This window comes from Hirundo rustica, chromosome 1 (assembly GCF_015227805.2).
Source record: "Hirundo rustica isolate bHirRus1 chromosome 1, bHirRus1.pri.v3, whole genome shotgun sequence".
Lineage (NCBI taxonomy): Eukaryota > Metazoa > Chordata > Aves > Passeriformes > Hirundinidae > Hirundo > Hirundo rustica.
The window spans coordinates 129203743-129218204 of NC_053450.1; the positions used below are offsets into that span (position 1 = coordinate 129203743).

A 14462-nucleotide genomic window follows, 5' to 3' on the forward strand; every position below is an offset into this window, starting at 1 on the left:
TTGCAGATGCATTACAATACATTAACCTTACACTACTCATATGGTACTGTTCTGTGTGTACTCACTATTTCATTAATTAACACAAGTCAACATGAGCAACAGAAAAGAACAAAGATTTTTATATTTAAAAAGAGATATTTTCGCTATGAAGTACATGTAAAAAATATTGAGAAATGACAAGTAAACTTGTTAAACTTTATAAACAGCACCCACTCTGCTATTTCTCCTTTTGTATGGTCCTACTGCTTTTCATTCGTAGTACTGTTTTATGGAAGGAAAATTCGGAAAATATTTTAAAAAGAAAATATAGTATCTTGATCCAATGCAGAGATCAATTAGGCAGTGGCTACTTTTCAGTTTGCTCAAAGCCATCACCAAGTTCTTGATCCACTGTCATATCACGCAAAGATGATACATGTCGATGCTTGCAAATTAAAAAAAAAAAAAAAATCTTAATTGTTCTAGTTACAACCCAAAAATCTCTACCACTCAGTATCACCTTACACAGAGAATTTCCCTGTACACTCAGCTCTGTATAAATCTTAATAAACAGACAGTGAGGTAGGTGTGCACAGTGTGTCATTTTAGGAGACATTTTTTTCCACCCTAAAGAACAATGCCAGTGATTAGCCAGTTGTTACTTCAATATAAGGATCAGTTTTGTCGTCTTCTGCATATACCTGCATGTGGAAGAGTTCAGTGAGGCGATTATGTAACTATTGACAAAAAAGTCCATAAGTGCTACTACTACTGATTAGGACATCAAGGCTACCCATCCCCTTACAAACTAATAGAAACTAATAGTCTCCAACATATGTTCTAACATTTAGAGATCCAGAAGGTTTTTTTACAGTCTTTGAGAAAAACGTAATTCAGTCATTTCTCCACACCTATTAGCCTTAATCAACATACACGATAACTATGTAACTATGTTTTGAAAGAGAAGAACATGAGTCGGGCATACACGAGAAATAAAAGTTAGTATTAAATAACATGCAATCCAAAAAAAAATGTTTTCAAGTTGCAATAATTTGTTTGGCTACAGAATCACAGGATGGGTAAGTCTGGAAAGGACCACAGTGGGTCATCCCAGAACACACTGCCCAGGATTGCATCCAGACAGTTCAGGTATATCTTCTGAATATGTCCAGTGAGGAAGACCGCACAACATCTCTGGGACAATCTGCCCCAGTGCTCAGTCACCTGCACACTAAAGAAGTTTTTCCTCAGATTCAAGTAGAACTTCTGGTGCATCGGTTTCTGCCCACTGCAGAGACAGATGCACTGGAAGTTCCCTCTTGTCCTATAGCTTGGCACTGAAAAGAGCCTGGTTCATCTTCAATACCCTCCTTTCAGACACTCACTCAGACCCTAATAGACATGGATGAGGCACCCTCTCAGTCTTCTCTTCTTAAGGACAAACAGGCCTAACTCTCTCAGCCTTTGCTTGTCAAGAAAGAGTACCTCCACAGAAGCACCACAGAAATGGTGAGAAGGCTACAACACTCCATGAAGACAGGCTCAAAGTGGTTCAGCTTGGAGAAGAGAAGGCTCCAGGGAGAACATGGCTTATAAGTGGGTTTTTTACCAAGGCCTGTGGTGACATAAAAACGGGAATCAGTTTTAAACTGAAAGAGGGCAGGGTTTAGATTGGACACAAGAAATTTTTCAATGAGCACAGTAAAACACTGGACTAGGTTGTCCAGGGAACTTGTAGGTGCCCCATCACTGAAAATATTGAAGGCCAAGTCGGATGAGGCTTTAAACAACCTGGCCTAGTGAAAGAAGCTTCTTACCGGCAGCAGCTTGACTCAAATTATCTTTAAAGGTTTTCTGATCATGGGTTAGTTTGACAGGGCACACCGATTACAAAGAGGGGGGGGGAAAGGATCTTTGCATATGAGCTAGTAGGGCTCACTGAAAGCCTAAACTAGATTTGAAGGGGGAAAGGAATAAACCCAGGTTTCCTAGAGGTATGCCTGGGGGCAGCACATCATTGTTTGGGGGACAACATGCTAAAAAGCTCCTTTGGTGTGTCGCCTCAGTGGAGGTAGAGAATGGAGAACCCTGCAGCAGTAAAGACACAAGAGTTATTATGTGTTAGAAAACATGGACATGACTGAAAATGGTCGTGGTAAGATTTAGGGCTTGTTCCCCAAAAAGCTTGTGAGATCAACAGCCCAGCTGAAGTGTCTTTACACCAACATACACATCACAGGCAACAAACAGGAAGCACATAAAGTCACTGAGCAGCAGTAAAACTATGACAGATGTGTCACCCATGTAGACATGAGAGAACATGGACAGCCAGAGCGGTGCACTGGATGGCTATAAACTCTTCAGAAGGAACAGGCAAGGAAATAGAGGTGGTGGGGTAGCCCCATATGTTAGGGAGTGTTTCGATTGTCTAGGGTGTAATGACGATATGGTTGTTTAAGGGTAAAACTCAGAGGAAAGTCCAACAAGGCAATAGTGGTGGGAATCTGTTAGAGACCACCAAACCAGGACGAAGAGGAAAGTGAAATAGTCCGTAAGTAGATGGGAGAGCTCTCACAATCACTAGCCCCCATCCTCAGAGCGGACTTCAATTTACCACGTGTCTGCTGAAAACACAATACAGCAGAGAAGAACTGGTCCAGAATGTTCCAGGAGTGTGTGGAAGATAACTGCCTGACACAGACAATGAGGGAGTCTACTAGCAAAGACTCCCAACAGAACCTGTTATTTGTGATCAGACAAGAACTTGTGGGTGATATGATGACTGGAGGTGTTTTGGGCAGACCAAACTTGAAATGGTAATCTTCAATTCTCAGGGAAGCAAGCAAGGAGGTCAGCAGAACTTCTGTCACAGACTTTCAGAGAGATGTGGCTGGCAGAGTCTCTTGAGAAGCAGTCCAGGAAAGCTGGACATTCTTCAAAGAAATCTAAAAAGACAAGCCAGCAGTGAGAAAGACTGATGTGCCTGAACAGAGAGCTGAGAGCTTTGACTGGAACTCAGAAAAACAAGGAGAATTTAAGGCTTTTGGAAGAAGGGGCAGGCAACTCAAGAGGACAACAGGGATGACATGAGGGAATTTTTTTTTTTGCAGGGAGAAAATTATAAGGGCCAAAGACCAACTAGAACTTAATCTGACAACTGTCATAAAATATAATAAATACATAATCAACAAAATGAAGGCTAAAGACAATCTCCACCCTTTATGGAGTGAGGAAGGAAACAGTGCCAAAGGATGAGGAAAAGGCTGAAGTACTTAATGCCTTCTTTACCTCAGTCTTTAACAGCAAGATCCATTGTTCTCTGGGTATCCATCCCCCTAAACTGGAAGACAGAAACAGGGAGCACAATGACGCATCCATAATCCAAGGGAAAATGGTCAGTGATCTGCTACGTATTTCAGACACACACCAGTCTGTGTGCCCATATGAGCCATATCCAATCATTTACCAGCAATCCTGGCTAACCAGGGAGGTCCCAGATGATCAGAAGTTAAAAAAATGCGATACCCATCTACAAGAAGCATCAGAAGGAGTATCCCGTCAGTCCTGCCAGCCAGACCCTGGAAGGTCATGGAGCAGATCATCTTGAATGCCATCAGGATGATGGAGCACTACAGACTGGGTGCAGAGGGGCTGGAAAGCTGCCTGATGGAAAAGGGTGGGGGGGTGCTGGTTGACATTTGGCTGAACAAGATGCAGCATGTGCCCAAGTGGCCAAGAAGGCCAATGGCACTCTAGTCTGCACCAGCAATAGTGTGGCCAGTAGGACCAGGGCAGTGACTGTCCCACCCCCACCTCAAATCCTGCATCCAGTTCTGAGCTCCTCACTTCAAGAAAGACATTGAGGGGCTGGAGTGAGTCCAGAAAAGGACAGTGGAGTCGGTGAAAGCTCCAGAGGAGAAGTCTGGAGAAAAGGAGGCTCAGGAAAAGACCTTACCACTCTCTACGAATGCATAAAAGGAGGGTGTAACGAGGGTTGGGTCAGTCTCTCCTCTCACGTAACAAGGGATTGAACAAGACGAAACAGCTTCAAGTTGCAACAGGGGTGGATTAGGTTGGGTATTAGGAAAAGCTTCACAGAAAAAACTGCCCCTCAGGGAAGTAGTTGAGTCACCACCCCTGGAGATATTTAAAAGAAGTAGCGCTTAGGGACATGATTTAGTGGTAGGCTTGGCAGTGCTAGGATAACAGTTGGACTCTACCTTAAAAGGTCTTTTCCAGACTAAACAATTCTAAAATTCTATGATACTTGCCAGTTCTCATAAACATTTTACAACTAACTCCCAAAGCTATACTCTCATACTAGACATATCACAGATTAAATGTCATATGTATGCTCAAAGCAAAACATATTTTGTATCTCATTTCACAGGTGCCAAGTGCCTATGTGCACTATTTGTCTTACTGTAAATAAGATAATACAAGATTTTGCCACGTTAAAATTGACTGAAATTTATAACTTGGCTTTCATTATTTGCCCACCATAAATCTATGATAGACATTTGCTCTTTGACAGAATTTTGATACTTTAACTGTGCTGATGCATTTCTAAATAATCTTAAGACTTCTTGCAATTTAAGCTTTCATTTTGTTTTAGAGGGAATCTTAGCCCCGGCATAGTTTGATCTCTAACAGCACTCTAATTTACTAACATTGATTCTTGTACATAATACTACACAATGCAATCATTTAAAGCAGAGAGAAAATAAAGACTATTTTCACTCATTTATCTCCTATTTCTCTCCTTCAATTTCTCTTTTCCTTCTGCCTGCACATTTTGCTTTCTACTCTCCTTTATATGTTCATATATACACCAGAGATATCTATGAGATATCTCTCCTTGATCTGAATGCATCCTCTGTGATAGGTGCTTTTCTAGAAAAGAGCTATTCTGTGATAACAGCAATTTTTGCAGGTCTTCTTCTGTCAGCTGCACTTTTACTGAGGAAGAGGCAGCAGTATACAATTTTCTCCTTGAAAGAAATGCTTAAAGAATGGCTCTTTCAAACTGGCAACCATATCATGTCATTCCCTATAGGAGAGAAGTAAAGCTACTCTAAGTGAAAGATGGGGCCAGATACACCATCAAATAGTGAAGAATACAGAGTTCCATTGAGGACAAATATAGGAGAGATAACAGTTGGGAGAAAGACATCATTTATTCCTCTACACCTTGAATCTTTAGCTCTATGAAGCACAACAGCAGGTGGCAGTCAAATCTAAAGAGGATAATTCTGAAAAGAACAGAACATTAAGCTACAGAATGAACATATTAAAAAAAAACTAACAAAGAAACACTCCACTCAGCTGTGGAGCCTTGTATGATGCACAAGACTTCAGGGTAAACCTACTGAAATCATTACATGAGTCAACAACAACAAATCCTCCCAGGGTTTTTTGCAGGACCATTCAACCAACAAATTTAAATATTACACCACTCCATTTTATTTTTTTTTTCAACATTCTAAGAAAATTCACATATACAGAGAGCAAGTGCTGCACAAAAGTACCTGGCCAACCACTCACAAGAGACAGCCTGGTTCTCCAATGCAGTATTTTGCTTGATAAGCAGCTCTTTAAAAAACAGCTTTATTGATTGTTTTAAGTGAACTCTAAAGGATAAGCTGGTTAAAGGTAATCATGGACTCAATTTTGGACTTGCCTCTTCCACAAACAAAGCTTAACAAATTCCAAATAGTAGACAAGAAGCATTTGGAATCACAAATCCTATCTGGTTGAGTCTTTCCGAAGTGCTCAAAGCTACCTAAAATGAATTCAATCAAGGATCTTGGAACATTGAAAAGCTGAGCATGCAACACAGAAAGCAACTACGAAGGTATCACTGCTAAGCAGTATTACTCAATAATAATCTAGCCATCAGGTGACAAACAGCCTACAGCCTTTACAATACCCTCTTTTTGAGAGCAGTAACAAAAAAACAGGATGCAGGTGAGGTTAACGTCACTCCACCACCACCATCTTATCTATTGGTCCTTTACCCTCTTTTTCCCCCCACAACAAGGCAAACAACTAGCCTTTGACATGATTACATGAAATTATCTAAAACACCATATAAAGCACCATGTACAATCCTTCACCCAGGGGGCCTGCATCCTGATGGATGGGAAATGTGGAAAGCACTACTGAAAGTGTTTAACAGCCTCTGGCCATAATTTTTCTCACAGAAGAACAGTACATCAAAAAATCCTTGGCACATGTGCTATACCAAACACGCAAAAGCAGCTGTACTTTCTACACATTTGATTTGATACTTGATTACAAATAAAGGCTCTGTAATACCTCAAGAAAATGCTTAAACTAACTAGAAAGCCACAACATTAATAACTGGATGTAAAAAAAGAGGCAGGAAAACCCAGATCATGTATGGAAAATAAGAATTTTTAAATTACTGAAGGCAGACCTGTATAACTGGTAAAATTGTGATCACACTTGTTTATTAGACACAGAGGTCCATTATGCTGTGATCAATAAAACTATAAGCAAGAACTGAAGGCTCAATACCTCCCTTGCAACATAATTCGAAGAAAGAGAATCTAACGCACCCGTTAGCTATACGCCCCTGCCTTTCTATGCTATTTTGCTGCATGTGATGATTAAACACTGGTAGACTATCAGCAATTCAGTATCGATGGTGCTGGTAGTTAAAAACATTGAACTGTCCAAAATAACACAATTAAGGACACACAAAACCAAACCAATATAGATTAAAACGCTACAGCTCTATGGAGAGAAACTGTCTTCTCAAATAATGTTTTGAAAAGAAGTATCTAATATGTATTAACTGCATATGGAAACTGGGCAGACTGGGAGACGAAACTGACCACTGATCCACAATTACACATTTCAGAAAACAAGTATTTAGTTTAACAGAAAAAAAATGATGGAAAGGGAACAAAGGGAACAAGTCATTTAGCAAGCAGCTTTCTCACTTTTACACTAGCAGTAATTATGTCATATGACATTACAGTAGGTGTCTGTCACAGTTGCTGAAATATGTTGGGCCTGACAAAAATAATCTACAGCAGAAAGGGAAGTCCTACTGGTTGGCTAAGACCCAGCCAAACCGAACGCAAGAGGTCCCCTAACGTGGGGGTCCCTGTCCAGGAGCCACGTATCACAGCCAGTACTGTGATTCCAGGTCCGGTCCGGCTGGGCAAAGTGGGGCGAAAATAGAGGAGTTGGAACGATGGAGAGTCCAATACCATAATTTTAATGGTAGTGAAATAACAAACACAGAGACTGCATGGCCCGAAGGGCAACATCCAAGATTTCAGTACTGTTAAACACTACAGTATTTTGATCCTTTGCAAACATTTCTTTATATTACAATATCCTGTACAGGAAAGCAAAAGTAGAATCTCTATTGTGTTAAGAGGAAACAAGTTACACAAAGATAATGATATTTGCATCTTCATATTTCTAGATTAAGACACAGTTTTTTAAGAATAGATAATATACGCACTTATGTAGATTATACTTGTTTTAAACAGATTTTCTACTGACTTCAACTGCAAGAATAGTACACAATATATATGCAAGTCAAGCTTCACACTCAACACCAAAAAAAATATGTATGTAAAAATTTGAGTCAACAAGACTAGTAGCAGAAGTAGTGACAGGATTGAGTTCTTCAAAGGCAGAATTCAGTTATTTTCTTCTTAGCTACACTGCAATAGGAACCAGTCCTTAAATTCACACGATTCTTGTTCAGGGACCACTACATTCCTCTGTATGATTTCAATTTCAGTATATGCGCTGACAAAACTGACTGAGTTCACCGATGAAGGAGTAGAAAAGTGGTAAATTCTTGCTTTGGAGTCCTGCTGGGAATTACTCTACACCTCTTCTCTGATTTCTGACATCAGTGTATCTCCAGCTGCTCCCATTGCAGAAAAAAAATAACAAAAGGACTCCCCAAAGCATGCTTTAGTTAACTTAAAAGCAAAAGTTCAAATAACTGATGTGTATTGTGAAAGACACTGTTAAAAGCCTTAAACTGAGTATGTTACAGCATCATCATTTCAAGTCACATGTACACTCTGACTCCAAAGGGTCAGGTTTTTTGATTGATCCCACAGTAAGATTACATATGACAGTCTTTCTCAAGGAACAATTTTTTCAAGATGTTTACAAAAACCAGAAGAATATAGTACTATAGAATATGGCATTACTAAAAGAAACAGAGAAGCCATTAAAATTACTTTGTTCAGTATAAACATAATAAAAAACCCAGGGGCCTGAAAAGTACTTACATTAAGTAAATTTACAAAAATGTAGCAGTTCTAAAATCAGTTTCTCTAAAGAGATGTCAAGAGTATTGAGATCTTTTAAGCAGAAAAGGCCAACTGACTGCTGGTATGCCTAAATCCAAAAGAAAAGAAATTAGCTACACTCTGAGTAAAAGTCTATGTTGCCTGTGGATTTTTTGGTGGAAATAGAGGTTAAGTGATTTGAAATACTTTCTATAATGAAAAAAATTACCAAGGTGCCAGGACTCCAAAAACAAAAATTCAGAAACGCTTCCTAAAATCACTTAATAGCAACTTCTCAAATCCTTAATGCATTGTGTATTCCCAGAAATCTGGCAGAACAATGAAGGTGTGTAAAAGTTTAGGTATTCTGGGTTCAGTCCCCATATATTTGCACAATATCATCTACTAGTATCACTGGAGATCCTAAATCTCACAGATGTGGACACAACACCGTCATCAGGGAGAAAACAACAGCAGATTTTTTTAACTCTGTATTTAAATAATCCTTTAACCTACTTTTCAAATTTGTTTTGTTATTTTAAACACCTATATGTGCATTTGTGAATGAAATAAACATATGTCATGGGGCTGTGGAACTACCATACTAGAATTTATGCTCATACTCAATGCAGACTGGTTCTTACTTCTGACACACTTATTTCCTTTTGTAAGCAAACTACACTATGCTCATTTTGAATTCAAGCAAATACTAAATACTGATTTGCAACAGGCTGCTCATGGAGAGTCCTATATATGTGTGTGCATAAGAAAGTCCCTTAATTTAATCACTTCTTCCAGCCAAATCAAAATGGACTAAGTGCAAACAAATTTAACAGTATATTATACCAGCCTCATTTTAAAGTACAGATGTTCTGCTTCAGATTTTCTGCAACTATTCATTTAAGCATGTATTTACATGTAAGAAAGTCTTATTTGTAGTAACTTTCTATTCCCCAACTTCTCCAAACCATCACAAATTTCTTTTTCCACACTGAAAATCTTCAAATAAAGTGTAAGATATCAAATTCTCTTGCTGCTTCAAAGTGTTTTCAACAATATTTTAAGTTTTATTAAACAGAACATTAATTTCTCCTAAAAATGATAGATATAGGTTCAGAAATGCTAAAACAACACTTCATGAGATAGAGGAACACAAAACAGTAATTAGAAAATAACATTTTAAATAGACCTTGTTTTTTATCTCATATGCTTGTTTCAATTCAGTGTTGCATATTTAAAGGGAAATTCATTCACTTCCTCAAAGTGAAATTGATTTTGAAATACACTCAAGGCTAGATACTGACCAGCCCCCTCTAGTATACAAAACATCCTAAAAGTCAAAAAGGATAGCAATTACAAATTAATCTTCTGCTCACTGAAGTTAATCAACTCACACACTATTGAGAGTCAGGAAGCTGCATTCATTACTTTTAATTAATGACTGCCTTTTGACCAACTAATATACTGCTCTGAATTATGTATTCATCACCCATACTCCTTTCCAATCCTCATTTTGCCTTAAATCCTGCCTACATTACTGTTCCAAAACAGGGAGATTTTCTTAGCTAATTAAAAATAATTTCCTTTTATGGTAAACTATAGCCTTATTCAAAAGAAAGGTCCAAAAAGACTCAGAAAACAAGTAAAAGAGTAGATGAAACAAGCCCCCAGAAGTCTTAAAATGAAATTGGTAAGATGACATCAATTTTACTCTCTTTAAGCCACTGCAGCCTGCTCTACCAGAACAACCAAGGGAAATACATCTAAATCTAGGGAAAGAGGTGGTGAGAAGAACAAAACCAACCAACCAAAACAAACCACAAACGAGCATTAGGGCATATCTTAAACCTGACACTGGGTGAATTATTATTAAACATTTTTAAGTTCGTCAATACAGAGGAACTTGCCAAATGCTAGAGAATAAGCCTTCATATGGGAACATTTTTGCACTATACATTCACACAAAACATGCACCAGCATCCCCAGTGCAGAAATAACAAAGTCAAGTTATTTGATAAGCTGCCATAATGCTTCCCTCACATCTTACACATCCTGCATCTTCTTGTTTAATTCCCTCCGTACACACCACAGAACATCTAATGTGCAGTTTGTTGACCAACATGGTCCTATCCCTTCTTCCCCTTTCCTTCAATATACTTTAATTTACTAATTTTATTTTGGCCACCTTCAGTTTCTGTGAATGCTCACTGCAGATACAGGAAATCTGCACATATAGAAAAGACTACAAAGCAACAACACTCTATGGTAAGGACTTTCTTCTACTATGAAATGTGTACACTTTTCTGCATATTTCTATCTGAATGGACACCTTAAGTTTGCCTATTGTAAAAATACAATAAAAACCAGAACAGCTTATCTTTTTGCTTTAGGTTTTTACTCACCAAGTAGAATTAACCTTGAGAAAAAGTCAAGTTCGTAAGTCCAAAACAAACTATGATCCAGACTTGTTCAAAACAAAATGGCTTTAGGGTCTTCTTACTTCAATACTAAATACAGCGAATATTCCAAAAAATTATCCCTACACTGAAGAACTCAGAAGCAATAAATACAGTTAATGCAGTCTGCACACAAGCTACCCAAATGTTTCTACCAAAACCTGTTTCATAATCACGAGATTACTGTTGTAAAAATATAATCAAAACTGAAGTAGTGATTCCCAGTTATCCAATCAAGTCACTCCCTTTAAGGGGCTCCAATTCCCAGCAGACTCACTTACAAGCATTCTGCCTCCTATATGATATTAAATGAGCAACCATAAACCAAGAATGAGATAATTCTGAACCGAGGAGATGAGAAAGCATATTTACCTGAAGCATCTCCAACTTTAAAATCACTGTCATCAGAGCTATCATAATCTAAAGCTTCCAGCAGCGAAGCTGCCAAAGGCTTCACCTGTCTCCTCTTCGAACTGCGGTCCACTGCAGGGAAAAAAAAAAAAACAGTGCTGTTACTGGGTGGCATAAAGAGAATTCAGCATCGCTAAGGGCATTTAAATTACAAGGCAGCACGGGCGTGACAGGCAGGGGCAGTCCTGAGAGCAGCCGACAGTTGCAGCCGCACCGGGGTCCCGGGGACACCCGCTCCCACAGGTGAGGCCGGGCAGGGTCCGCCCTCCGGCGGAGCGCTGGTGCTCCCTGCAGGCGCCGGGAACCGCACGGCACCGAGCACCGCGGGCTGCCCGCAGCCCCGGGAGGGCTGGGCGGGCGCTGGGGCCGCCAGCGCCCCCGGAGCAGCCAGCATCCCCCGAGGACGCGCCCCGGCGCGATCCGCCGGCGACCAGATGCAGACGGGACGCGCAGCCGGGACCGTGGGACGCCCAAGGGACGGCGATGCGCCCGCTCGCCCGGGGACGCTCCGCGGGCACAGCGGCACCCCCGCGGGGCAGGCCCGGCAGAACCGCTGCGGATCACTTACTAAAGCCTGCGCGGGTGGGCGGCGGGCGGGCAGGGGCCCTCGGGTGCAGCGCCGCCGAGCCCCGGGCCCCTTCCCCAGACAATGGGCACGGCGGCGACCCGGATGCAGACCCGCGCCCGCCCCGCCGCCCGCCCCGCCGCGCAGGCGCCGCCCGGGCGCGTGCGCACGGCCAGGGGAAGCCGGGGAGCGGCGCTGGCCGCGGCCCTGCGCGGCCTGGCGGGGAGGCTGCGCTGGGGCACCGTGATCGGCGCTGATCGCAAACTCTTAGGGCAGAACCGCTCGTTCTCCGGGTACTGCCTGTAAAAAGCAGCCCTAAAAACCGCTCTGGCGCTTTTCCATTTTCCCCCTGTGAAAACGAGAAAGCGTTATAAAGCTGTGCTCGTTTAACCCCTGCTCGAAGAGCTTTCTCGTGGGCTCTGTTGCATTGTCAAGCTCAGTCCTGCACTTTTGAAGAACACCAATCCATTGCATGGTGGGGGGGGGGGGGGGGAGTGGGAAGATATTTTCAAGGCCAGGTTGGATGGGGCACTGAGCAACCCAGTCTAATTGAAGGTGTCGTAGCCCGCAGCTGGAACTAGTGACGTTCAATGTGCCCTTCAACCCCGAACCATTCTGTGATTTTACGACAATACAAGCCCCAGGGATTACTGTTTGACCACATTACACAAGTCTGGGAACTCAAAAGCACAAAACCTAATGGTGAAAGATGGACAACAAAGGGAGCAATGGTGGGCTATTGCCTTTGCAAGAGTCCCAGCTTTCCCTGGGATGCAAGGGCTGTCCCTGGCACCTGCGTGCACACAGTTTTTCCAGAATTCCCTTCACCTCTCGCCCCCACACCACCAGAATGAGCCACCTACACAAAAGTTTTAAAAGAACTGATGCACTGGCACACAGGTATGACTTGAAGAGCTTGAGGATTGAGAATAGTGCTAAACAGAAAAGCTTCCAACTGTATTGTAAGGGCTTTAAAATTAGAAAATGTGTGTTTAATGATGGATAAATGTAGGGCCAAACTCGTTCTATGGTTGTATGGAAAATCACACTATGAAAAGTCAGTGTCCATAAAGGAGACAGAGGAGTCCTGCAACTTTATTTGAATAAAGGGAGAGAGTCCATAGGGATACCTATGGCCTTCTTTTACCCTAAACTCCTGACCACGTGTTGCCCTCTTCCTTTCCCCACTGGCTGAGGTACTGGGAAGGTACAGCCTTCCCGAACCGCCTACCACATATTCCATCCTTGAACGTGTCTTTTACCCCAGGTTCAGAAGTTCAGGCTTTTGCAGACCCACTTGTTTGTTTCAGGAGTCAAACTGGGCCCTGTAACAAACCTGCTGCCCAAAGCTGAGAAACTCCCACTTGAACCTTTCAGAATCACAGCTGTCTAGGTTCTCTAACAAACCTGCCGCTTGAAGTTAGTAGAGATATTAAGACCCTTTTCAAAGACATTAGCACTCTTACCCTCACCTATGGAATTGTTTGTAAAGACATTGGCAAACATCTTCCCTATCCTGGTGAAGAGTGGAGAGGTCATAAAGTTTGGCAAGTATATGTTCTGTGGCCAGAGCCTGCGCTACATTTAGCATAGTGCTGCATGTACCAGAGCCAAAACTCCTCCCAGCATTGCAAAGATGGGTAGCTTGGTGGTGGTCTATAAGTTTTTGAGTAGAGCACAGAGATTGCTGGTTGGTATATGATGTAATTATGCAGCTGAAATACTTTCAACAATAATTTTCTGTGTTTCTAATTTTGAAGATTTTGAGTATAGGAGGGACAGAAAATTCCAAAGGTAAGTGTGAATTCTGTTTTAATTCTGTGCTTGAATTTCCTGGGGTTTTTGCAGCATCTTATCCCATCCATAGCTGATATGTTCACACTGACTGCTCCTGTTTCCTCCATCAATTCTTTGGCTACATAGGAAATGTGACTGCAAAGTGAATTTTTTTCCTGAATCTGGTTTTGCCAGCCCTACCCAAATATACTATTGTCCCATGAACTCTAATGTTTTCTTCCAAACTCTGATCAGCTTCTCTGTTCAATGAGGCATTGCGTATATCTGCTTTTCACTTGCTGGGTGTTTATTTTTTCCTTTTGATTGGCAATCCCTAGCCTACTAATTCCCTTCACACACTATTTCAGTCTTAAAAGAAAAGTAGCAGGGCTCAGATCCTTTTGTTGACACTCTGCAGATCCATGATACTGTGTGCAGCAGCAGGTTCTGCTGAACCTCCTCCCTGCCAATGGACAAGTCCCTGCTCTTGTCCCAGACAGAGTGATTGGCAGGACAGCCCAAATCACTTATAATAGCAAGGAACAGTAAAAAGAACTGCCCCCAAATTTGGCCCAGATAGAAGATCAGGCTGAGCAGTGCAGACAGCTTCAAAGAATGAGAGCTTTCAGCACAGGCAATGGGAGAGAAGCACGCTCTAGAACAGTGGAGGAATTTATGAATCCTTTAAGTAAGAATGTCAAAGCAGATGTATGCACTGTCTGACTTTCAGTTCAACCCTCTGGGACAGGCTGCAGTGCTAGGATTATTCCAGTCTCTACGTACTGGCAGTTCTAGCAGGAATAGGTGATCAAACAGAAGTTAATTAATGGCTGCCTGCCTCTGCTCCTCATTAGCACCACACATTCCTCAACTGCTCCTTCCTCCTCTTCTCTTTTATACTCTGTCCCATGACTCAAGCCCTCTCAGCCCTTCTGTCTTACTTTTTTTTCCTCTCCAAAGGAATAGTCACACTTTCATTTCTGA

General features: G+C 41.6%; 1 protein-coding gene across 3 annotated transcripts in view; it reads right to left on the bottom strand.

Moving 5' to 3' along the window:
* Positions 1-11833, bottom strand: part of PHF14 (PHD finger protein 14) — a 163654-nt gene extending 151821 nt beyond the window's left edge. For all 3 annotated transcript variants that reach the window (XM_040072366.1, XM_040072355.2, XM_040072375.2), the window contains exons 1-2: positions 11706-11833; positions 11099-11209 (exon numbers count right to left, since the gene is read on the bottom strand). In XM_040072366.1, the coding sequence (XP_039928300.1) occupies positions 11099-11209; position 11706 (112 nt within the window). In that variant the 5' untranslated portion in view covers positions 11707-11833. The remainder of the gene's footprint in view (positions 1-11098; positions 11210-11705) is intronic.
* Between the last annotated feature and the right edge of the window lie 2629 nt (positions 11834-14462).